Raw genomic sequence first — 25,481 nt, forward strand, 5'->3', positions numbered from 1 at the left:
CAATTGTTTTCAAATTGTTTTTTTTTTTTTTTACTTACTTTACTTTTAATGTATTGCAAAAGTTGTAGCTGCACATGGCAGTCAACAACAATAAGTGCAATTTAAATTAGTCATATGTAAAAGAATATTCAGATTTATGTCAATCTGACTGTCACAAGATTCTCTTATTTATGGAAATGACATGTATTTTTAGCTAGCATCATTCCCCATGCTTGTCGCTTGCGCTACACACAGCTTTTCTCCAAGTTTGAATTTTTCTGCACCATTCTATAAAATGAAATTTTTAAAAAGTATGCAAGCTTTTTGGGAGTTAGCTATGTAGTCCCATATTTAAAAAAGTGCTGCACAACTTAGCTATAGGTGAAACTGCAGTTTTCTCCTATTTTCCCCGCAAAGAAACAATACTGCACTGCTCCTGAATTCAAAGCATAGTTTCCACTATTGTGTAGGGTGTGCTGGCTTGCATTCCCATGGGATTTAACAAAAAATATCTCAAGGGGCGTGGCTATCAGCTTTGGCACTGTGGATTCACATGCCTGTAGTTTGTCAATCAGCACCTGGCCACACCTAGTCCTGCCCACTGCTTTCTGGATTGGCAGTATTGCCTCTATTACCAAAACCTTCCCACTATGAGCTGTAGTGTCTTGGATGGGGGCGTGTGAGACACAAATGAAGGATTTGACTCAGTCAGGGGAGGTAAAGGTATTTTCTTTGTGTATTTTATAGGGCTGGTGCTTCATATAGTAACTGTATTTGGTAATTTTTTTAGACTGTCATATAGGTGCATTTAGGCAAACAACTAAATACACAGCTGGCATACATAGACGCAAACTGTATTTTTAATTCTGTCCAGCCATCTTTTGATCCAGACTTTTTTAAGGTCAGTGACTTACTTAATAGTGAACCAAGGGTAGGGATTACAGCCCTGAAGCTTGCACTTTTAAATACAGGTCAGCAATGTCAAAGTCTATAGTTATATCATGAGAGGATCTTTTTAGGTAACACAACCTTGTCTAGAACCCACCCAGTCTGTGACTGGACAGTAAAAGAAAAGCAGTATGCTGATAAGGCCATCACTCTGCTCTACCTCTCCTTTAGGTATGTTCACAGATTTAGGTTGAAAGGGCTATGGCAAAAATCTATAAAAAAAATTGTTATGGGGTCTTTGGATTTCTAATTTCCATCTCTCTGTTCTGAGACCTCTGACATTCTAGAATTTTTAATCTGCAGCATACTAGTTAGTTTTATAGTTTCTAATAGAGGCGCATGTAATTTATATGTAATATGTCCAAATTTGATAGTTGACTAGAAATGTTGACAAAGCAATATGTAGCTAGATGGTCATGAGTCCCCCTGGCTCACTCACTCCTCTGTATCTATGGAGAGAGTCATGGTTGCCACACTAGGCTGTTCTCCTGGTTTGGACTACAAATATGCCTTCCTCTCTTCATCTCCATTACATGGGGATTTGGGCATGGAATTTGTACTTTATCAAAGACAGCATGAAAGGAAGATAAGATTGTTTGTGGCTTCTGTTCAGTTCACAGGACACTGCATTTTAGCTTAAAAAAAATTTAGATTAATACAGTCACCATAACTTATGACTGGTAAACTGCAATGTAATAACATGTTGTTCTTGGGTTTATTATCTTTTTGGTCACCTGACTTGAATGTAGACTTATGTACAATGTACATTATGTTTAATATGCATAGGTATCTCAGTGAGGTTCTCTAAAAACTTTACAGGTTTCCCTATGATATAATTTTTTTGCCCATTTTTAATGAACAATGACTACATCTGGTTATTTTGTAAAATGTGTCCTATTAGTAATATATTTATCATTTGTAAATAATATTTTGATCTTATTTTGATCTTCAATGTTGGCTGAAATATCAACCTTCTCAGCTCATTTGAGGTGCATTCCAAATTCAGGTGCACATTAATTTCTACAAATAATACTGTCCCATTTTAACTAAAAGTCACAGCACAAAATAGACAGATGTGGTCATCAACAAACCTACTGCATAGATGATTTACACTAATAGCACTGAAATGCATAGGTACGTAAGAAGACCAGAGCCGACCATAGATGATGCAAGGGTTGCAGGAAAGAAAATAGCTTGATTCCCCCATCAACATAGTCAGTCCCTGTTGAACCAGGCGAGATTTGAACCATCTATGCCTGGCTTAAGTGCATAATTTCTCTCTGGTTATTTCACTGTGTCCATGTAATGATACCTATGTATCACTGCAAAACCTCTGGCAGGGCATGATCAGTATTTGATGCTTTGCTGCTATTAGGCTCCATTCAAAAGCTTTAAAGAAGTAAGAGTTAAAAAAAAAATCCATACTCAACTCTATACTGCAGCAATGGTGCGATGCTGCAGCTGTTCTACATCAGCTCTAAGACTGAGAACTAAGCAATCATGTGACAGCTGATCTCTCAGTTTTGGCCTGCTCAGAATGGAGAGCACTGACTGTCAGACAGTGGTTCTGGCTCTCAGCCGCACACTGAGAGGTGGATCCAGCTGTCAATCAGGCAGTAGAGTGGATCCCAACAATATTGTTGTTGTCGCTGTCACAACAATATGGTCATGTCAATAGTAGCAGACTCAGTGCACTTCCTTTCGCTCTCCTGTGACCTACAAGAGAAGTATGGCCAAAATCTTTGGCCATACTTCTCTGTTAACACCATGATAAGGATCTTAATTGTAGCCATGTAAATGTAATTTTCAAATCTCATTCAACTCAGCTGAAAATAACTCCCTTTTTTATGCTGGCTAAGGGGCCTATCACGCTAAAGTGATCTGTTATGGTGCAGTAACATAAGGCACACATAAATGCACATTTTGATCAGGTAGACTATTCATTATGAATGGACTGCGAATGCACCACAATGGATGAAAAAACATGCATGACATTATTGTCAAAATACATATTATATATGTGGTGGTGGGCAATGGTACCATGTGCTGTACAATGTGTTTAGGTGACATTCAAAATTAAAGAGCAGGTTATTAGCACATGCATTTTGCCACAACACACAGGATTCTATGGACCCCTAGAGTTTAGGATTTGTTACAGAGAACTTAAGCTATTACCAAGCACATAGAACTTGTAAATTCTGTCTATTTTTGCATGGATTACCTCTGTGTTCTTCAGATGTTCCTCAGATCCCCATACCACACATTTTCTGAGATAGGAAGGAAATGACATGTTAACATAGATCTAATGTTAAGTTATTTTTGGTTAAATGGAAAGGTTAAAATCCCATGGTTTTTTGGTTTGTTGTTTTTTTACCTTTTTGCTAACCCGTATTACCTGTGGGAAGATTTTACTTGTTGGAGATAAAACAGGAGATTTACTGACATTTTTCAATGTGTCCCTGTTGGAAGATTTCCTCTCATCTCTTTTTTGGGGCCAATCAAAATTGTTTCTTTTTTTTCTATAACTTTCAGTCTTGGTGACATTATCAAGACACATAGAGAAGGTGAATCTCCCCAACGCCACAGACATCAATGAAAACCTGCAAGGAATTCTTAATCTATGCTACACTATCAAAAAATAAAAAAGTGTTGGCTTTAAATATACTTTAAAGTATAACTAAAGGCAAAACTTTTTTTTTAAAGATTTGGATAGAGTGCCGAGGGATTTTATTGCTGTCTGTGCCCCTGTTAAGGAGATTCCCCTCTCTATTTGTCCTGTTTATCATTCTCATTGAAAGCGAAAGTAAAAGAAAATCCCAAATTTTGGGTTGTCCCCAGAAAAGTAATAGAGGGGAAATCTTCCAATGTGGACAGTAGTTCTGATGGCCTGGGGGTTCTCAATAAATTCCCTTAATTATCAGGGATTTCCTTTCACTTCCTGTTTGGCTATGGGACAGGAAGAGAAAGGGAAATCTCTGCAATGGGACACAGATGGTAAAAAAAATTCAAAAATGAAAAAAAAAGTTTTGTCTATAGTTCTACTTTAAGTACAAAATACTTGCAACACTGTCCATTGTACTTCCACGTTTTTCCAATAAAAATGCTTGTTTTAAACATAAAATGTCCAAGCAAACACAATAAATATTTAACCAATTACATTGCTTACCACATTCAGGGAACATCACTAATTTTCATATTATACTACTGACAATAAACTGTTCAATCTTTACCGGGGTGGATTGCAATGCAATATAAACACTTTTGGTTGGAGTGTAATACATATGATTACACAAAGCTATGTACCAAAAAGGAGGAGCAGTTGTAAAAGGCTTTTGGTTCCTAAAGAAGGCCTGCCCCTTGAAATTATGGTCAATTCAAAGCTTAGGTTTCTATTGACAACCCAAAACACTCTTGTAATTTAAGTGTCCCTGACCAATTCACATTGGATTGTGTGTATATATGAGCTTGTATGGCTGTTAGACTGTAAGCTCTTTTGGAGTAAGGCACTGATGTGAATGACTCTGTGTACTTGGAAAGTTTTATGTAGTAAATCAATAAATAATACATCTGTATGCTGTGTTAGTTGAAGAGAGGAAAATCTGGAGCAGAGGAACTCTGAACCTTCTAGTCATGTTGTGTTTCCGTGCATGAATGGTGTGGATGAAAAGAGCAGCTGTACAATGCAATGAAGCTAATAACTGTGTCCATAAACAAGGAAACTCTTACAAGGCATATTGTGAAGCTCAAAATGGTTGATTCGTTTAATTATAAAACATAATTGCAATTTGATTCATACATTAGTTTTATATTTTCACAAACAATGCATCTTTTATTTAAAGCTGAACGCAATGCATTGAAGCTAAGTGCAATCAAATGCTTTACTTAATTTGTTGCTTATAGAGAAACTCCTAAAGAGATACTGTCAAGTTGGCCATGAAATGCAAAGTGACAGTTTCTCTTTAAAGGATATCCCCCAACCCACTCATGCTCCTCTTACCTGCATTCTCTTCCATTACATAAGTTTGCAGGGGTCAGGAGAATGCAATGCACAGAATGTGGGGGTCAGGATTATGTAGTGCACAGAGTGCAGGGGTCAGGAGTATGTAAAGCACAGAGTGCAGGGGTCAAGAGTATGTAAAGCACAGAGTGCAGGGGTCAGGAGTATGTAAAGCACAGAGTGCAGGGGTCAAGAGTATGTAAAGCACAGATTGCAGGGGTCGGGATGTGTCCTCCCAGAATTCCCCTCAGCTGTGTCACAGCAGAGTGAAGGAGGAATCTAGCTAAACTTTCCTTTGCAATATAGTGCATTAAGGAGCACCCTGTTAGAAATGCAGTTGCACCAGACTGAACACAAGCTGCAGCTTCTATTGATGTTGAAACTGCAGCCCACTTTCTCTCCAATAATTCTGACAAGCAGTGTTAAGAATTCCTGCTGCAATGCATTAAAGCCAGGGTTTCTAAAACCTGAAATTAGCTCTCCGCAAGGTTTACACTTGTCTGTCTGCCCGCTTGCCACTGAATGCCACTGCTCAGAAAAGGGAAACATCTTCTACAGTTGATAATTTTGGTAGTGTTGGATGTTGGCATATCCCACTGTGCTTTGTGATTCCATCTTCCAACCCCTTCATCACTGCAGGATATAGTAGTGATATAGGGGGCAGTGGAAGGAACCACAGAGTGTAGAGGAGACCAGGCCTCTGACACACTTGGAAGATGTTTCAACAAGCTTCTGTCTTCAGTGTGGTGAAGTTTAGTTGTGCAGATAGTGGGATAAGTACTGTAGTAAAAAACTGTTAGCTTTCCAAGAAGTTGCTAGTTTCATGTTTTAAGAATTCAACAGGGTTGTTTTAATACATGTGTAATCCTATAGATGGCATGGTACATTCATGTAAGCACTAATGTGCTAGAGGAATTTCAAACAAAACTGCTATAGGCACCATATTGGGTTGTCAGTATCTTAATGTGTTCTTCAAAGGGATATGTTTATGTGTTTCTCCTAAATCAGCATTTTGATCAGAAGATAAAACTTACATATACTGTATGTCTGTAATTTATATAAAGTGTTCTTTCTCTTCAAATGGAAAATATAAAAAGGAAAGGATTGCCGCTAACTAAGGGACCCTATGACTAAGCCCCAGTGGGCGGGGCAAAATGCATCAGGGTGTGTGGTTTGGTGAACCACATGTAGGCTGATGCTGCTCCTTATCATTTATTCACCTGGGCTGGTTGGGAATACCAGCGATCCTTTCCTCTTTATATTTACTAGCCCCCCCCCGGATTGGTATCAGGATTAGCCTGCACCCATGTTCTGGGACACAGGAATTTGCTTTCATCTGTACTTTGAGTGGCACCAAAAACAACATAAGAGGTTACATTTGGAAAATGACAAGCTGTTCTACCACGTGAATGCATGAAAACATGCACTGAAAAACATGAAAAGGAAAGCTCATAGCTTTGAAGCCAGCTGTAGTTTGCTTGTTGAGATCATTAAAAAAAGTTCCTTGACCTTCAGACCAGATGTGACCTTGGCAAAGATCGTTTTATGTAAATTGTACATGTACTGAAAACATGATTGGTTCCCAATTTATCTACTTCTCTTTCCATCTAGGGCAGAGCCTAGGATATGGATTTGTTAATTACATTGATCCAAAGGATGCAGAAAAAGCCATTAACACTTTAAATGGACTCAGACTACAAACCAAAACCATCAAGGTGAGCATGTTTTTCTATTCCTCATTCATTGCCTTTCATTAAATGTTATAATAGATGGTAACATTTGTGATGCATTTTAAACAAAACAAGTTGGCGTATGACATATTTGGCTTGCTTTGAAGCGCCAGTGTTGTGACCTAGAAGCTTTGTAAAGGAATCTATTCATAAAGTAGAATGTTTCATACCGATACCAAAACATTTTGCTTAGTTGTATAGAAAGATGCTTGTTGACATGCTCAAAATCTTACTCATGTCCTTTTGGTTAAAGTATACATTGATGTGACATTTGATGGCAACGATGGAAATGAAACCCTTCGGAGGGGCTGAACTAGGGACACAGAAGCATCAACTTCTGTATAAAAGTAATTATTTTTTTATTTAACATGTTCAACAACCTAAAACCAAAGTATCTTTGTTAGAACTCATATATTCAAAAAGAGAATTTACTGTTGTGTATAAATTATGCATATTATTATCTACAAAATGTATACTAAAAAACAAGTTGGTAGCTTTGAAACTGAAATTATGGTGCCGTGAGATCTCAGCACATGACTTTATGGTGATGATATATATGGCCTATGAGATATAACGTGTAAAGTCTTGATTTTAATTGTTAAGGTAAACGTTAGAGTGAGGATGGGTATTTGGATTCATTAAGGATTAAACTGTATGTAAAGCCAAAAAGAATGTGAAAAAGGTAGAACCTTTGTCTGGTTTTATTGCTGTCTGTACCTCCACTAGGAAGACTTACTGTTTCTGTTGGTCAAGATGACCATTTTCTCTGATACAGAACGTGGTGGGAATTAAAAACCTTCTTAGTAGTCACAAGAACAGAAGATAGTGGAAATCTTCCAATTAGTAAACCTGTTCTAGTGATAGCTGTCTAAGAGGGAATACCCCCCCCCCCATCCTGCTTTAGGGAGACCTTTTCTTAATTACTGTTGTGTCTCTGTAACAGGAAGTGAACAGAAATCTCCCAAGCTGGAAAGAGAAAAAAAAGACAGGCCCTACTCTATCCAAAACTGAAAAAGAAACTTAGCTTAACATACACCTAACATTTATGGGGGCAGACTAAGCGTTTGTGTGCAGGGTAATTTTAGAGGCTAGGTTTAGTGTTCCGAAGAGGGTAGAGTTAAGTGTAAGTTCATGGTAAGGTCTAGGCTGCATTCACACTTGAGCATTTTGTAGCTTGAAGCTCAAAGCTCCAAAAAAGCTCAAACTTAAAAAATCAATTGTTCTCTATGGTGCCTGTTCACACCTGATCACGTGAACAGGCACCATAGAGAACAATTGATTTTTGATAGTTTTTGGAGCTTCGAGCTTCAAGATACAAAACGCTCCAGTGTGAATGCAGCCTAAGGGATAGATAGAGGTCTTTTGGAAAACCACCTATTTGGAAAACCACCCTTTTTTTAAAAAGACATGAGAGTATAAGGTGAATAGCCGGCAACTCGTTCTCCCAATAAAATTACTTTATTAATAAAGGGTACAGTGTGCAAGTTACAGCAGCTTATACATTTCAGTAAAAAAATGATTCCCAGCCAATTTTTACCAAAATGCGTAAGCTGCTGTAACTTGCACACTGTACCCTTTATTAATAAAGTACTTTTCTCGGGAGAATGAGTTGCTGGCTCATGACCTTATGACCTCATGCTGTTTAAAGTGCCAGGAAGACACTGAGCTTTGGAGCACATTTTCGTTTTTGAACTTTTTATAAAAGACCCTCTTTGGGAGCTCCCAGCTCCAGAAGCAAACATTGCATGCAAAACAGCCTTTAATGGAATGATACCAGCCATTTATTACTGAAACCTCTAAAAGTGCGGTCACCCATAATCCTTTTTGTCTATCTCATCATCCACAGGATATGAATTGAAATTTCAAGCCTAGCACAGGGAGGTAGTCTCTGGTTGCTGAAATCAGAGAAAAGCCAAAGAGTTTGCTGTTATAAATCAACACATAGCTATACTCTGTTTGGCTTTGCAAACCTACCTCTTCCTAGGGAATGTTTGCCAAATACTAATTGATCCCTGAAGGCTGAACAGGGGAAAATCAGTGGATTCCCTGACATCTATTGTCACCAGGTAGCCATGGTACCCACGACTGCCTAAATACCCAAACATTAACTAAATCTGATGATAATAATTTTCCAAGAACTCCCACAGCTCATATTTTAGATTCAGCAGGAATCAGTATGAAATTCAAGCTGTCTATAAGGCCTTTATTTGACCTTCAATTGAAAAAATATCCTCAGAACCCATAACCTCTAACTGATCCTGAGGAAGTCAAAAAAGCATTATACCGCATGATCCAAATTGCTTTAAGAGTAACTCCACTTTTGTTGGGAAAAAAAAAATAATTTCATGAGGGTGACTTTTGTCATGATAAGGATTTTAACCGACTTTGCTGCAAATTCCTGCCTTTTTTATCCAAAAGAAAAAGCTCTTTGTTTCACCACGTTCCATTCATACTGATTCTTCAATGGGGAGATCAGACTTTATTTTAATCTGCTGGTGAACTCTCAGTGTTCTACATGCCTATAGTAGACAAAGTTCATTAAGTATCTCACTAAAAATTAAATTTCAAGGAATTAGTAAAAATTTTACTTGCATCATAATGCAGTCTTGTGAGGGAATCAATGAGCCAATCACAGAAGCAGGAAATGGCATTTCTGGGGCATTCCATACAGCAGTGTATGGAATAACTCCAGGTTGCCATATTGCATTGAATGCTTTGAGTTTTAGAAAACTGCAGTGTCTGCAGATTGAAATGGAAAGAAAATTTTAAAAGATCAAATTGCAAATAACTTAAAGCGGAACTTCACTCTCTCAATCAACATTGACTATTTTGAATCCTTACACTGCTAGCATTGTCTAGTAAATAGATAGGAAAGTATGTTGTATTTACTCGTTTAAAATCTTTTTTTACATTTCTTTAGCTACTTCCTAGTTTCAATGCCTAGGCAAATTATGTCATATATCCCAGAAGTCTTCAGGGGAGAGGAGAGGTTTTCTCAGCTAAGCCCATGTTCCTGCCTGCATACCTGAGCTAAGGGCAGGTGGATTCCAGGAAGTAAATGCTCCAAGAATCATCTGCCTTTATTCAAGATAGCGACGGCTACGAATGCCAGAGGGTATTTTTCAAAGTGATTTCTCGGCAAAATAAAGCTTGGAGACATGGATGGATGGGGGAATTTGTTTGAATATTAAAAATTAATAAAGTAGGGCTTTTAGTTTGTGGTGCTCAGTTACAGTGTAGTTCCGCTTTAAGTAGCATATTTTCAATACTATAATATTTTTTTATAAAATTTGGATTTTCTTTATTAAGGAAAATAAGTATCATGCATATTGCCAAAGTCAATGGGATAACTCCTTATTATTCTGTAATATATTTTCTATATGCGGGATATATATTTTATTCTTTTTTTTATATTTTGTTGATTTTTGTCTGATAGACTAAAGCTTGATAGTCTTAAGTTTGGGGTAAGTGCTTAAGAGTTCATCCTGAATTTAGAAGCCTGGGGGGTGACTGCTCAGAGAAATATAAGTAAGATAAAAAAGAATGCAGTCCCCTTTGTCAGAGAAAATTAACTACATAGCTTGTGAGAATCACTTCACAATAAATGAAGGGCTTCACAGGTAGGAAAAGATATACATTCCAAACATAATTGCATGAAAAGACATTTTCTTTTTGTTTTTGACTGAAGTTCATTTTTAATATGCAACTAAAATGTCATAAAAAGGTTGCAATTTGTGTTGAAATTATTCAGAAAATTCCATAAAAATTGCACCAGATTTGGTCTCCTGTACTTTCAATGCAAATCCGCCTCTTGGGGAGAAGAAATGGGATTGAAAGTGCATGGAAAAAATGTACTTCTCATTAGCTAAACATTTCCACTGCATGGAAGAATTATTTAGGCTAACAAAATAGCTTATAGACATGAATTTAACCCCATCCACGCTTGAGGCTTTGGTTGCCATCCAGCATTTTCTGTAAATCCTGCAGACTGGCAGCTGAGGTTGCAAAGCATTTTTTGACCTACAAATGACATTTGAAATACATGTTTCTAGGACTGAGTCTTACAAGCAATATTTACAGTTACTAGGAGCATTGAACTAGAAGACCCACATTCAGCCAATCACGCAAAACTGCAAGTTTGTCTTTCTTTATCCATTCTGCTGAATCTCACATTAGTCACATTTTCTGTGTTGAGTCAACAGCTATTTTTAAAACACGGATCAGATAAAGAAGGAAGACGATCGTTTTGCAGTTGGGGGTGGATTAAATGTCTTTTAGGGGACTCTTGCACATCAGAAATGCTACAAAGGCCTTTGATTATGGGAAATATCTAAGATTTTATTAGATCTGTCTAGCAGTTTAATACACAGAAAGAGAGTCAAATAACACTGATGATCTAGGTCTTTGGATGGATGACATAGTTACAGTACACAGTCTGGGCTTATAGGATCTGTAGCCAATAAGGTAGATGCAGGGGCGGACTGACCATTTGGAAACTCGGGCACCACCCGAGGGCCTGGGGTCAGTAGGGGGTCCCATGAGATGCCCCTGGTACCTTTTTCATAGGTTTTTTTGAGTTTGGGCAAGGACACAGGGGCCCCATGATCCCCTATTGCCCAGGGGCCCCATGAGTTGTCAGTCCGCCCCTCGGTAGATGTTTACCTCTCTAACACGTGCACCTATAATTGTTGTATGCTCTTTATTTTCATCTTTATTACTTCCTGTTCACAAATCTTTGTTTGCTGTGTACATTGGGCCTAGCCTTCGAATTTTGCTGTGTTCCTATTCAGAAACTATGTGGTATACCACACCACTGACTGTGCAGACTGGGACTTAACTACAAACTTTAAAACAATGAAAAGAAGAAAGGGCCATCACCAAAATGCCCAACCACTATATGGTGTACCGCACCACTGAGTGTGCAGACTGAGACCCAACTGCAAACTTTAAAACAATGAAAAGAAGAAAGGCCCACCACCAAAATGCCCAACCACTATATGGTGTACCTCACCACTGAGTGTGCAGACTGGGACCCAACTACAAACTTTAAAACAATGAAAAGAAGAAAGGGCCACCACCAAAATTCCCAACCACTATATGGTGTACCACACCACTGAGTGTGCAGACTGGGACCCAACTACAAACTTTAAAACAGTGAAAAGAAGAAAGGGCCACCACCAAAATGCCCAACAACTATATGGCGTACCACACCACTGAGTGTGCAGACTGGGACCCAACTGCAAACTTTAAAACAATGATAAAGAAGAAAGGGCCACCACCAAAATGCCCAACCACTATATGGTGTACAACACCACTGAGTGTGCAGGCTGGGACCCAACAACAAACTTTAAAACAATGAAAAGAAGAAAGGAACCCCACCAAAATGCCCAACCACTATATGGTGTACCACACCACTGAGTGTGCAGACTGGGACCCAACTACAAACTTTAAAATAATATAAAGAAAAAAGACAGGCCCCCACCAAAATGCTCTACTGTTATATTGTGGCAAGACAAACATTTATTAATCAGAGTCCCTTGAAAGTCCCAAATTAATGAATGAGTTATGGATTGTGTATGTTATTTATGGTACTATGATATAACAAAAAGTCAACCTTTTTGTAGCCTACTCTTTATGCTCTTTTCCCCAAAGCATCCCCCACTCTATAGCTTAAAGCAACATTTTTCAACCAGGGTGCCCAGGCACCCTGGGGTGCCTTGAGCTTTCTTCAGGGATGACTTGGCAAAATGTCTAAAAATTGCCCAAAACTTGTATACAAGACAGTGGGAGGAACAAGCCTACATTTTTGTTACACAAAGCCACAAGTTTTCAATGTGCACCATTATGACCTTCCAGCCGCCAGCACCCTAACAGCCAATGACATCATCAGTTGATAAGGAGGATGTCGGTTACCTGCACATGATCTTTGTTTGACCCTCCCCTGCCCCTCTAGATCAGTGCTGGGGTCACATTAGCTGAGTGACAGAGTGAGGAACACTGGAATACTAGACAGTATCAGTAAAAGTGCAAAAGTTTAATTGCTTTGGAAGAATAAATCACCTCTAGTGTTGGGTGTCCTACATGTATGGATGTTGTTGCATTATATAAAATTATTAGAATAGTTTTTTTACATTTTAGAATGGGGTGCCTCAAGACTTTCCAAAATTTTAAAGGGTGCCTCAGGACTGTCCATAATTTTAGAGGGTGCCTTGAAATTGTCCATAATTTTAGAGGGTGCCTTGAAATTGTCCATAATTTTAAGGGTGCCTTACTGAAAAAGGGTTGAGAAACACTGGCTTAAAGGATAAGTTCACCATTTGGGAAAAAATAATAAATGCACATATTTGTACAGGAAGAAAAATTTGCATTTATTATTTTTTCCCTACGAAGCCTGGAAAGCATTGCATCCATAATCAGTGGATCAGGGGTGCAATGCCAGACTCATACAGACAAGTCCTGCAGCTTTCAGCCTGTACCAGCAGGGCTTGTGAATGAACAGCGAACCTGCAGTCCATATAGAACTACAAGCCATCAACCACAAAGGCTGACGGTACTTGTAGTTCAAGTCATTCACAGGAAACTGTGAATGAATGACGCAGCCGTGCGGAACTATTTTAAAATAGTGACAGTGGGCACTGGGAAAAGATCCCTACTCATTGTTGCAGGGTCGGGGGGGAGAGGGAGAGTCTGCAGCTGTTGGAACATGTTACATGTTCAACCCTAAATATGGATGGAACATGTAGCATATTCCAAAAGGTGAACTTACCCTTTCAAATGGAACTACACTACATCTGAGCACTACAAACCAAATATTTAATTCATTTTTAATATTTAAAGCAAACTCCCCCATTCATCTATGTCTTCATGCCTTATTTTGTTAATATATCACTTTGAAAACCACACCCTAGCCTTTCTGGCCATGGACATCTTGAGTAATAATTAATGTAGCATTTACTTACCTGATTCCATCTGTTCTTAGCTCAGGCAGCCATGCAGACTGGAGAGTGGGCTTAGCTGAGAACCTCCCCCCCCCCACATGAAGACTCCTGGGATGTATGATAGTGTCATTGTTTTTTTCCTCACTGATGCAGAAAGCAGCACTAATATTATGATGTCGGCACTCTGCACTATTATGCTGTGAGTTCATCAGTATGGATTGCTTGCTGGGTTGAAATGTAGTTTCCATTAAGCCTTAGTTCAGGTCTACTGCTTTCCATCTTGATTATGTTAACATTCGTTGTTCAGTCCCTGAAGTAGAGGGAGGCCTTTTCTACTGAAACAAGTTGCTTGTATGTGATGTAACATTTCAAAAGACTTTATAAGTGATACCAACATCTGTACTAGGAGATCCACATAACACATCCAAGAGATGTTTAAGATAACAAGTAACATATCTGAGGACAATGGTCTCTGTGATCCCAACTATTTGAAAAAAACATGTAAGAAACATGAAAGGATGGATGCTCGTTGATTGCCATAAGCAAGTCAGACATATTGGTATTTCGGCTTTGGTGATTTTGTCTTTTATATTAAGTTAACTAACTGCCTGCTTGTCATGCTGACTATATGGTTTCAAAACTTTTTGAGATGGTAGTTGATAAAACTATACACATTAGAAGTTCTGCCTTCACTGGCTACAGGCTTTTCATTGTCAGTTACTTGGAAAGTACTGAATTCAGACAAAGTCAGGCAACCAGAATTTGTAGGAGGGCATTAATGGCAGCCTACTTGTTTCTGTCAATACAGGTTTCCTTTAAGATCCATTGACCTTACCGTCAAGAAGGCACTCCTTGCAGATTATTCTAGAAGAATAGTTTATAAGATCCACTTATTTGCATATTATTACCTTATTACTGCCCCTCCCAGCTTTAGAAAATTAGATAAATATGTAGATTATATTTAAACAGTTTACTGTATTTAGACATCAAAACGTCTATAGTATTAATAAAGTTAATACTAATAAAGACATTGTTTTCTGTTTAGACCAAATCTTTTTTTTTTCATTTGTGTCTTGTTCCATAGGAGACTTTACATTATAGAAACACCTGATTACAAACATTTCTCTTCTTTTTGACCAGGTTTCCTATGCCCGTCCCAGTTCCGCATCAATCCGTGATGCTAACTTGTATGTTAGCGGCCTTCCAAAAACAATGACGCAGAAAGAGCTGGAACAGTTATTTTCACAGTATGGACGTATCATCACCTCAAGAATTTTAGTTGATCAAGTTACAGGTACGCACTGTTATAAGATGGTTCCACAAATGTTGAAACACTCACACTCTTGCCTTTGGAAATTGGTGGAAGTTCAAACAAGGGATTCCCACTTGGTTGTGCATCAAATGCATAGCTCTATCAGTCTGCACATCAGTAAAGTAAGCTATAGATTAATCTATTCTCTTTCCTTCCACCATGGGTGGAAAATTGATAGATTCTCCTATCAACACAGTCAGTGTTGATGGGGGAATGCTTCCTGCAGCGCTATTGTGTTTTGCCCGGGGGGGGGGGGGAGTGTGGTGAGCTTTCCTGGACAGAAGAATACAATGATTACTGATTAATTGAGTAATTATTAAAAAATCAAACTGGCTGGGGAACATTGGGGGAAGAGATCTTCGTGGCAGAAAACGAAGGTTCTGTTTCAATTCCCAGTTCAAATCATTTCCATGATACAGTCCAGGTTTGGGTATGTTATAAAATCAGAAGAGGTGGGCTAGTACTAAGAATTAAAAACATAATTTAACCCCTTTATATACATCTATCAAAATATGTCATGGTGACAAGTGATCTTTGAAGTGAACCTGTGCTTTGCCCATGAAGAACAAACCAACAGATTTACAGTAACATCCCCCTCCCCAGCAGCACATATTTACCTGTACTTTGCATCCCCAGATCCCTGAGGCAGGAAAACTGATTTTAATTAGGCCATGAGACTCTAAAGTTATAGCTTACACTGGGCTATGGTCTTTTCCCATGTGAAAATGCTGGTGCTTGGTAATTGGCCCAGCACATAGAATAAGTCACATGCGTCTCCATATTCAGAAGTGCCTAGTATGTTCTTTACTACCAGCAACTGAATAGGATGGCAGGGAAGGTAAGAAATGTTAACTATGTGCTGCGGGGATGGGGTTTAAAATGCTTTAAAATGTGCTATTTCCAAATTTCCAATTCCTATCATACAGGCCTGATGCCACAAGCCATCCAAATACAATTTATATTTCGCTGCAATTGTAGTGAAAGTGAGGGTAATTTTTTTCTATGAAATAAAAAAAGGAAGAGCGTGATGTTCTCTACCTATGATATATAATTTTAAAAAATATGTAAAATGTTTTCAGAAAGTCAGTTTGTGCCAGTATTGTTATACTTATCCATATATTTTTACATAGTCCCACAAATATAGCCTTGGCTTAATTTTTAACTATAGCTTGTCAGTATACTGTAAGCCTTGCTCTGTGGATACCATACATCTACCATCTTCCTCAAGAAACATAAGTCTAATAATAAGGTAATGAAGCCAGCTAGGTTGGGCTAGTCCCCGAAGCCTGACTTTACTGTTTGGTAAAACATTAGCTTTGTTCTATATCTCCCTGGACTGAACTTTTATGGAACTGTTTCTTATCTTCTTAATATGTCAACATTAAAGTAAAATTACCATAACTGATAAATGAAGTAATCATTAAACCATCATTCCTGAAGCTCAGAGTTCCACAAAGAAATGGTAACTTTTTAAGGAAAAAGTTGTTTTTTTTATTTCATACTGCCTTCTTCAAAAAATATTTGATAAATGCTCCATTAACCACCAAGGCTTTTTGGAGAGTTTACTGGTTCCTTTTGTTTGGCTTACCACTCATTATACTGCCCCCCATTATATATTGGTTCCAGCCTTATCCGGGCGCTAGTTCTTTTGAAGGAAGTTACCTTATAGCTCCATTAAAATACTAGACAAGTGATAGAGAAGGTAAACTAATTTTCAATTAGCTAAGGATGGCAATGAATTGTACAAACAAGAGATCTCTACAGATATATGAAGCTGAACATGAGCAATCCAAATTCTACTCCCAGTTTATCTAGCCTGCCTTTTAGAAGCTCATTTTGTTTTTGCACTAATAAATGTAAGCATAGGAAGCATGTATATTTAGGCTTGTACTAATAAATTCATAATGTCTTTCTTACAGGTGTGTCTCGGGGAGTCGGATTTATCCGCTTTGACAAGAGAATAGAGGCAGAGGAAGCCATAAAGGGCCTGAACGGACAAAAGCCAAGTGGAGCAAGTGAACCAATAACTGTGAAATTTGCCAACAATCCTAGTCAGAAAACTAGCCAAGCATTGCTCTCCCAGCTCTATCAGTCCCCCAACAGACGTTATCCAGGTCCTCTTCACCACCAGGCACAGAGGTTCAGGTAATTATCAATGCACTCTATGGAATCATTTCCAAGTGTGGAATTAATTAAAATAACTACTTTGGAAATCCTCTTCTCAAAAATGTGCTTTAGACTAAATGAATAAATGGCTAACAACTAAGAAATTAAAAACAGATAGACAGTTTAAGAGACTTAGACTAGTATTAAATGGGTGACCAATATGTACATGTGACCAACTCATGGCTAAAAATGTTGTGTAAAAACTCAGTTCATCATATATGATAACATCCATTCTAGAGAAGGTTTAGTTGCAAAATTGGTTAACCTTTCAGTCAATCTTGTTTTTTTTGTGGAATGATATATATAATTTATAGAGGTAACAGTGTTACTGTAGTGTGTGGAAGGTATTGCTTCTAGACCAATAAGTAGGAATCGGGCTGGAGGTATCATTAACACTATGTCACTATAGGAAGATTGCGGACCTCCATACATTTTTCAGTTGCTTTGTGAGACTTCTCATAACTCAAGGTATTGGAAACTCCATTTGGCCAATGGAAATGAACATGGAAGATCCTGAAGTTCCTAAATTAGTTTTTATTGTGGGCACACCACGATGACGCCATCACTTGCCTGTCCAAGAAAAGCTGTGTTCTTGCACTGACATGAAGCCACATAGTTAAGTTGTTTGACTGATTTTTTGGTAAATTATTTTAAATATAACTTCAAATCTTACCTACCTTTGTGCCTGTCTAGTGATCAGATTGTTTGAGGAACATGGCATAATATCACTGTCATCTTGATCTCACAACAACAACAACACTTTTTAAGAGGGTAATCTTTGTAAACTCAACCCTGCAGAATTGTGGTGCTGTAGTGAAATAAATATTTTTGTCTAGCTTGGCTAATCATACTTGCTGTGCACTGATTTGTTCTTAAAACACATCAGTTTGTCAGGTTAGCTCCTTTTTTTTATGCTCATTACACATATAGAATGTTTGGCACGCACACGTCCAGAGAATGTCATATGGTGGCATCAATCTTTATTGTATTGGAAAGAAAATTTGTTCTGCTTTTGTCTGCCTTTAATTTCATTGTGCACAATAAGAAAACTCCTGTTTGTGCGCAGGCAAGACATGCAGCAGCAGACCAAGGCTTTGTTTATGCTGATATCTGTATCTTCAGACATTGATTTGTTGGCTAGCTGGCTTATCTTTATGGTAAGAGATTGCTTACTGTACGGCTGGCTAGAAAATATGTAAATGGCGGTGGCAACGTCTGGGTTCGCACAGCATATACAATAGAAAGGTAATATTCATGTGGTGTCAGGTGGTGGAAAAGCCAATTTCTTCTCTGGAGTGAATAGACTGACTGTCCTTCACAGTGGCAGGGCAAGTGTTAATTCTGCTGATGCCAGATAGGCCAGTAGCTCATTTTTTCCAGTGTAAAGGGGTAATATGGTGTAAGCGAGGATGTCTCCTCGTCTCTGTGTAAGATAGATTGATTATTCACTCAAAACTGCTCAAAGGCCTATTTTATTCAAGGCTGAGAACTAATCTTTTGCCAAGTTTCAGAAGGTATTGATCAGCTTCCTTCCAATATGCTCCCATGGTGCTTCACAGGGCTGCTAGGCAGTGCTTGGAAGCTGAAATCTTTTACGAGCTATCATTTTTTAATATCTGTGCGTGCAGTGCTAGGAAAAAAAGATTAATTATTGCTTGCCTTCTTCTAAATGCAAAACTATTTTTGGTGACATCTCTACTCCCCCCACCTCACAAATCCCTCTTTAGACCTTCCAAAAATGTAACATCCTTTAGTCTGATTCTGTTCCAAAAATCGGAGCAGACTTCTACTGCCTAAACCATCTCGATTCTGACAGGTGAGGTCCCAGGCGGATGAAGCATTATTTGCTGTCGATCAGGGAACATCCCAAGCATTACATGGAATTAACATTTTGGAGCTTACATGAAGAGATAGACAAGGTGATGGCAGAACTGGTGTCAGTCTTTGCACTCCTTTTACATTTTAAATGGGCTCTGAGTTTGCATTGTAAAATGGTTCGATAGAAAATCAAGATATTGTTATAAAATGAAGAGCTGCTGAAATCACTAAATATAACCAATGATTGTATATAACCAATGATAATTATTCTACTTTACAGTGGTTGTAAACCTTCACATATACCCAGTGAAGTGACTGGCTTCAAGTGATACATGTAAATGAAACAAATCCTCCTACATAAGTTGTACCTTTCTGTCTGCAGCCTTTTCTCTATATCCGTTCAAACGCTGAATTTACAAAGCTTGTCTGAGAGTTCAGGAAAAAGGGGGCAGAGAGCTGAATTTACACTCTGCAGAGCTCAATAAGGAGAGCTCTGAGAGCTGATTGGAGGAAAGAGACACACCCCCTCCACAGAGCTCACAGGAACAGAGCTGAGGCTGTCAATCTGCTGGAGCTCCCTCCCCATCACCAATTTTCTCTTGGTGTCAGGAAAACTTGTCAGACATCATTCATGCTCATAGCAGAGGAATGAAGCAGCAGACAGAAATGACACTTAGGCTACGTTCACACTAGCCTTGTTAGCAAGCAGTAGACAGGCGTTTGGGAAGCGTTTTTACCATTTCCCAAACGCCTGGGAAAATTCTGCACATTGAAGCACATGGTGCTGTTCAAACGGGAGCGTTAGCGTCGCTTTGCGGCAAAACGGACGCCTCTGGTCGAGTCAGGAGGAGTTGAAGCCTCCTATTCAAGCCTCCTATGGTGCCGCTCCGCAAACGACCGGCCGGTGTTTGCGGTGCGGTTGCGACGCACATGCGGGGCATTTGCGGAGCGTTAACACCATTCAAACTTCATTATAGGCATTTGTGGGGCATTTTTAACGCTTGGCAAATGCCTAGCAACCGACGCTTGCGGCGTTTGCAGAGTGTTAAAAATGCTCCGCAAATGCTGGACCAACGCTTGTCAAACGCTATAGGGGCGTTTGGCAAGAGTTGGAAAAACAGTCAAGTGTGAACGAGCCCTTAGTGCTCTTAATTGAGACAAGTACACACTATTTGTTCATATTTCATGTTTAAGGTTTACAACCACTTTAAAAGGGAAGTAACCAATAAATAGTCTAGTTTCTGGTATATTGAAGAATGCTCCTTTTTGCATAATGGGGACCAGAGTATTTTTTTCTTGGTTCAGACAAATGGAGTAATTACACAGAGTCTTAAAGCCTAACTTTGGACCTACTTTTTATTTTGTTTTATGTAGAGCATGGAAGCTTCAAAATCTGTGTCAAGTGTTTTATGCCATTTTGGTCCCTAGTGGAATATTACCCCTGTCAGGGCAAAATGTAATCTTCAATTCCTTCAATGGAGACAAAAGTGAATTTTTAGAAGCGGGAGGAAGGCTTAGAGCTTCTGTATTTTGGTTGTTTTTGTCTTCTCAGCAATAACCTTTAACACTCATGTTTATTTGTACTGGAGTCAAAGGGGCAGGGTAATATCTTTTCAATTGCAAAAATGAAAACCTGATGGAAATTTAGGTCTTCACCATTCTAAAGTTTAAAAAAATGAGTGAAGTTTAAAGTGTATGTCAAACCAAAGGCTTTTGTTTTTATTGGGGTTTTTTGTTTTGTTTTTTGTTCATTTCACTCATTTTAAACATCACTTGTTCTGATATTGTCTTTACATTTTCATTCTTGATTGTTGTTAAAAACTCTTTTATATTATTCAACTTTAAGGCCCCTTTCATACAGGGCAGATCCGTCAGCATTATCCGCCTGCTCAATGGGGGATCTCTCTGCTGGTCCCCGCTGAGCAGGCGGATGACAGGTACAGATACAGACACTGCCCGCTGATATCAATGGGACAGTCGGATAGAAACGGACCACCTGTCCGTTTCCACCTGATTGTCATCCGATCCGCTGGATGGATTGGGAATGGATCCCCATCTGTCTTTTTTTGGCACACAGGACTATTGTCTGCTGACATCTGCTGGTCCATATGGATGGACCGATCGAGTCTGCCTGAAAAACGGACAGGCAGACCCCATCGGTCCGCTCGTGTGAAAGGGGCCTAAGTACAGTGATCCTTTAAAATATTGCTAGGTCCAAGGCAATACTCTTATAGAGATTTCACTTTAATAGTACTCTGTAAAGAAGATATCATAAGGTGAAAAAACTTAAGGGGACCTATGGTCGGGCTGTAGACTTTTAAATATTTGCATACCCTTAAAAATGCTCACCTCTTTATCTGCAGACATTGCGGGGAAGCAATTAATACTGAAAATTCACATCAGAAGCACTGAGGATATCCATGTCATTTTCTCAGCAGCTCTCCCAGCGCTTTCTCCCAGCAGCGACTCAGCAGACATCTATTCTCTAATGTTAACACAGACCAAGTGCTCTGGGATGGAAAAGCAGGGTGAGCTGAGCTGCTGAGGGAACAGCTTGGATACATTCAGTGCTTCTTTTGTGAACTTTGAGAATGAACTTCTCCACAATGCCTGTAGCTACAAAGGTAAGGTAGAGCTAGGATTAAAGTTTGTTTAATGTTTATTAAGAATAAGCAAATCTTGCACACACCACAATCTTGATATGCTGCTGGATCCCTAAAAACACATGGCACCCCTCCTGCCTTGTCATTATGAAATACTTGCTATTTATGGAGGATATATTTGTGGAAGCTTTAAATTCAGAGCAATGCTAAGTTTCTGCATTTCAGTCAATCAGATGTCAGATATATTTTTTTCTTATGCTGTTAAGGAAATTCAAACTTTCATTATACAAGTCCTTTGCTCCTTGCTGAATGGCAATACTTTTGGTATCAGGCTTTGCAATTGGTGTGTCCTCCAACCCTAACAGTGTTTAAGGTGCACCTGTGTGCATTATATACTAAGTAGAGTGGTATTTGCATTGTGTAGAAGGCACCTGCAATTGCTTGGTACCTTTGCATTACCCCAACTTTCAATTAATGGTGTGAGGGGTGAGATATGGTATGAGGAGGAACTTGGTATATGAGGACTAAGATTTGTCCTTTGAAATATGATTGAAATGTTTGAATTATTATAAAAAAAAATAGTGCCATACCTGCCTACTGTGCAGTGTATTTTGTTCTCCAGAGCTACAGGTGCACTTTAAGCCCTATGTACAGCATCTGTTCCTGTCCACAGTATTTGAGTAGAGAAGTTAAAAGGCAGGCTGTTACATTTCTGGAGGTTTTTCAATGTATGAAATGCTGCTTGATTGACTCCTACAGGCTAAACCGCCCAGCAGCTAATCAAGTGTTAGAAGATTTGTCTTTCTATTGAAAAGGGACGTCATTAATAAAGGCTCCATTGAGCTCTCTTACCATCTGTAAGACATTAACCCAAAGACACTCCTTCTCTTTCAGGCTGGACAATTTGCTTAATATGGCCTATGGCGTTAAGAGGTAATTAGAATTTTACAGAATGCCAGATGTCCATGTTGGCACAGATTGGTGCTATAATTTATTTCTTTTCTGTTTATTTTGTTATTTTTTTTTAATTCACTAACTTTATTTGTGTTTGTTTAATTGCTCCTTTTTTTCCCACCAGCATGCAAGATTCTGTTCTTTTGAGTTGGGACTTCTGTTGATTTTTACTTTTCTAAGGACGTCAGTGTATTGTGTGGTTCCATTTTTTTCACCATTTTGTTTTTATCCACAGGTGGGCTACAGCAGCAGTTAAGGTATACAAGCTACACTGATTAAAAATAAAATCTAAGTCAGTCACCTATTCCAAATTTAATCTAAGTTTTAAGAGTCAACAATCACCTATTCCAAATTTATTTTGTACGGATTTGGGGTCTCCCAGTTTTGTTTTAGTACATTCACGTGTAAAGTACATTCACATGTATCTCTAAACAAAACCTCTTATTGTTTGGGATAGAGTGGAAAAGGGTTATACCCTCTGTAACGTTTTTATTGCTGTCTGTATCCCCATTGGGCAGATTCATCTATCTATGTATACTGGTGATTATAGTCACCATGAAAGAAAATTGGGGAAATGCAAATTGTGCTCCCAGAACAAGCGGTAAGGGGCAGTCTTACAATGGAGACATATGTTTCAAGAACAACTGTTTTGGAGAGGAATTACTCCCACTTTTGGGGATTTCCTTTAACTTCCTGTTGCTTCTCTGGGACAGGAAGTGAAGAAATATTTCCCAATGATACACAGACATGAAAAAAATTACAGCGGTTTAAACTCTTCCCTACTCTATCCAAGAAAAAAAAAATACACATGCACATGCATTTTAATATAGGTAAATGACATCCACTGCCTTAAGAGACAGGACAACACCATGATAAACCAGTAACAGGCTTATCTTGCAAATTAAGATTTTTCCAAAAAGTTCTAAAAATGGAATGAGTTTTATGGAATTTCATAAGCAATATTATTGCCATGGGAATATAATCCACCTTTAAACATCAATATTACATCAGTTAGAAGAGCAAAAACTTAAACAGTGCAGATGACTCATGATCTGTAACTGAAATATGACCCTATATAAGTGGAATAATTAAGCACTTTTGCCAAAGGAAATGAATCCACTACTAAACATCAGATTTACAACAGTTGGAAGATGTACGGACCAAAAGAAAAAAAAACAGGCCTAATGACTCATCATCTGTCCGTAAAACATGACTCTAAATAAATCAAAGTTAATACATCCATCTTATTGGCAATCGGCCATGGCATGTGTGATTTGTCATCTATCAGCTGACTATTTGTAGGCAAGAAGTCTTAGGATACAGCATATGGGGCAGTTCTATTGGGACACCTTCTGGTAGTTTAATTCTTTCAAGAGTGAGCCCAGCATGCCAAAAAAATCCCAACAATGCAGTCCTCCTGTATTGTATTGAATTGTATTGTACCGTTTGCCCTCACGTTGTAAAGCACTGCGCAAACTGTTGGCGCTATGTAAATCCTGAATAATAATAATAATATTACTCTACCTCTTCATAGATAACTGAACATTTTCATGAAAGCTGTTCACTGCTGACAGCAGGTTCTGGTGCAACATTCAGTTCTCTTGCTTTGCTTTCCTTCCAAGTCCAATGTTCAATGTAACACCCTTCCCCTAGGTCATGTGACTTCTCAATGCCACTTATAATTGGCAAAAATTCAAATGAGAAATTGAGCAATTTCAGTTGCCTTTTGGGGAGGAATCTTTGTAATTGACTTGGAGGACAAGCATGACCCATCACATCAAAACCTGTTTTCTGACTTTTAAGCCCAGTGATTTCGGGTGTTTCAGATCTGCAGAATCAATGCATATGAGGGGGGGCATATGCAACAAATTTAGGTCTGCCAGGGCATGGCATATGAGGAGGGGCAGCTCTATCAAATTTTCCAGGACCACTGTGTCACTGTTTAATAATAATGAAATAGCAAAGTAGTTAGATGTCAACTGATGCTAGCAAAAGTGATTTGGGAGGACAACAGTTTGATATCGGTGTCAGTTGTCAGTGTTGCCATCCTGTAATTAATTAATCAAACACAATTTTAGGCATGTGCATGGTATTTTTGGATGACCATAGTGAATAAATGTACAGTAAGACATCTATATGAAGTCTAGATGAGTAAAATTACATTCAGTAAATCATTACTAAATCAGTTATCGCCTGAAGTTATTCTTGGCATTTTTGAAAAATAAAAGGTCCATCTCAGCAGCTCAACATAACAAATGGCCCCAGTATCTGGTTCTGATGAAAACAAATGATCCGTATAGCTGTGGATGCCTTAACTGCCTGAAAGCTTTCTTTCATTTGCAGGTTTAATGACTTTCACCTTTTATATATTGGTTGGTTTCTTTTATGCCTTCACAAGCACTTTATTACAAGGCCAGTGTCTCTATTAAATGACAAATTAAGTGATATTTTCTTTTATTATATGTGTCTTTCAATATGGAATCCAACCTTCATACCAACACGTTAAGGAATAAAATATAAGAAATGTTCTAAATTGAAAAAAAAAATTAATTGTGTGAAAGTTGGTAATTTATTAGTTAAATATTGCAGCTGGAAAGTTACATTTTGTCAAAGCCTGACTTATATCAGGCTTGTTATCCCCTGAATATTAAATGCCTTTGCTACCTTATTGAGCTAGGAATACATTAGAATAATTATGTCCAGTTTTTTCATTATTTCAATATTTCAAGAACCTGGGTGAAAAAATACTAATTAAAATTAAATCCGTTTGGAAGAACAAAACCCAGGGCATAGATGTAACCCACTTCTGGCCAATCAAATCTTTCTTTTGTGAGTCCTGTTGATAGCTACCTGAAATAATTTGTTAAAAATACTAGCTCATGTGCCTGAACCTATTGATTGTATTTGCCTCAATTTATTTATATAAGAAACCTATCAAAACACTTATAGTATCTTAAATTGTATAAAAAAGTAAATTTATAATATGTGGGCTGAATTAAAATATGGATTATGTATATTGTTGTTGCTATTACTATA

At 38.3% G+C, this 25,481-nt stretch overlaps 1 protein-coding gene across 7 annotated transcripts in view; it reads left to right on the plus strand.

Annotated features, from left to right (window-relative positions):
• Nucleotides 1-25,481, plus strand: part of ELAVL4 (ELAV like RNA binding protein 4) — a 164,650-nt gene that overhangs the window by 136,552 nt on the left and 2,617 nt on the right. For 5 of the 7 annotated variants that reach the window (XM_089684452.1, XM_089684450.1, XM_089684453.1 and 2 more), the window contains 4 exons: nt 6,536-6,639; nt 14,733-14,886; nt 16,824-17,049; nt 22,386-22,424. In XM_089684452.1, coding sequence (XP_089540578.1) covers nt 6,536-6,639; nt 14,733-14,886; nt 16,824-17,049; nt 22,386-22,424 — 523 coding nt within the window. The remainder of the gene's footprint in view (nt 1-6,535; nt 6,640-14,732; nt 14,887-16,823; nt 17,050-22,385; nt 22,425-25,481) is intronic. The other 2 variants (XM_089684451.1, XM_089684456.1) reach the window with 1 other exon arrangement.

The sequence above is a fragment of the Staurois parvus genome, unplaced genomic scaffold, assembly GCF_062004578.1.
Source record: "Staurois parvus isolate SC_StPar_1 unplaced genomic scaffold, SC_StPar_1.0 ptg000347l, whole genome shotgun sequence".
NCBI classification, from domain to species: domain Eukaryota; kingdom Metazoa; phylum Chordata; class Amphibia; order Anura; family Ranidae; genus Staurois; species Staurois parvus.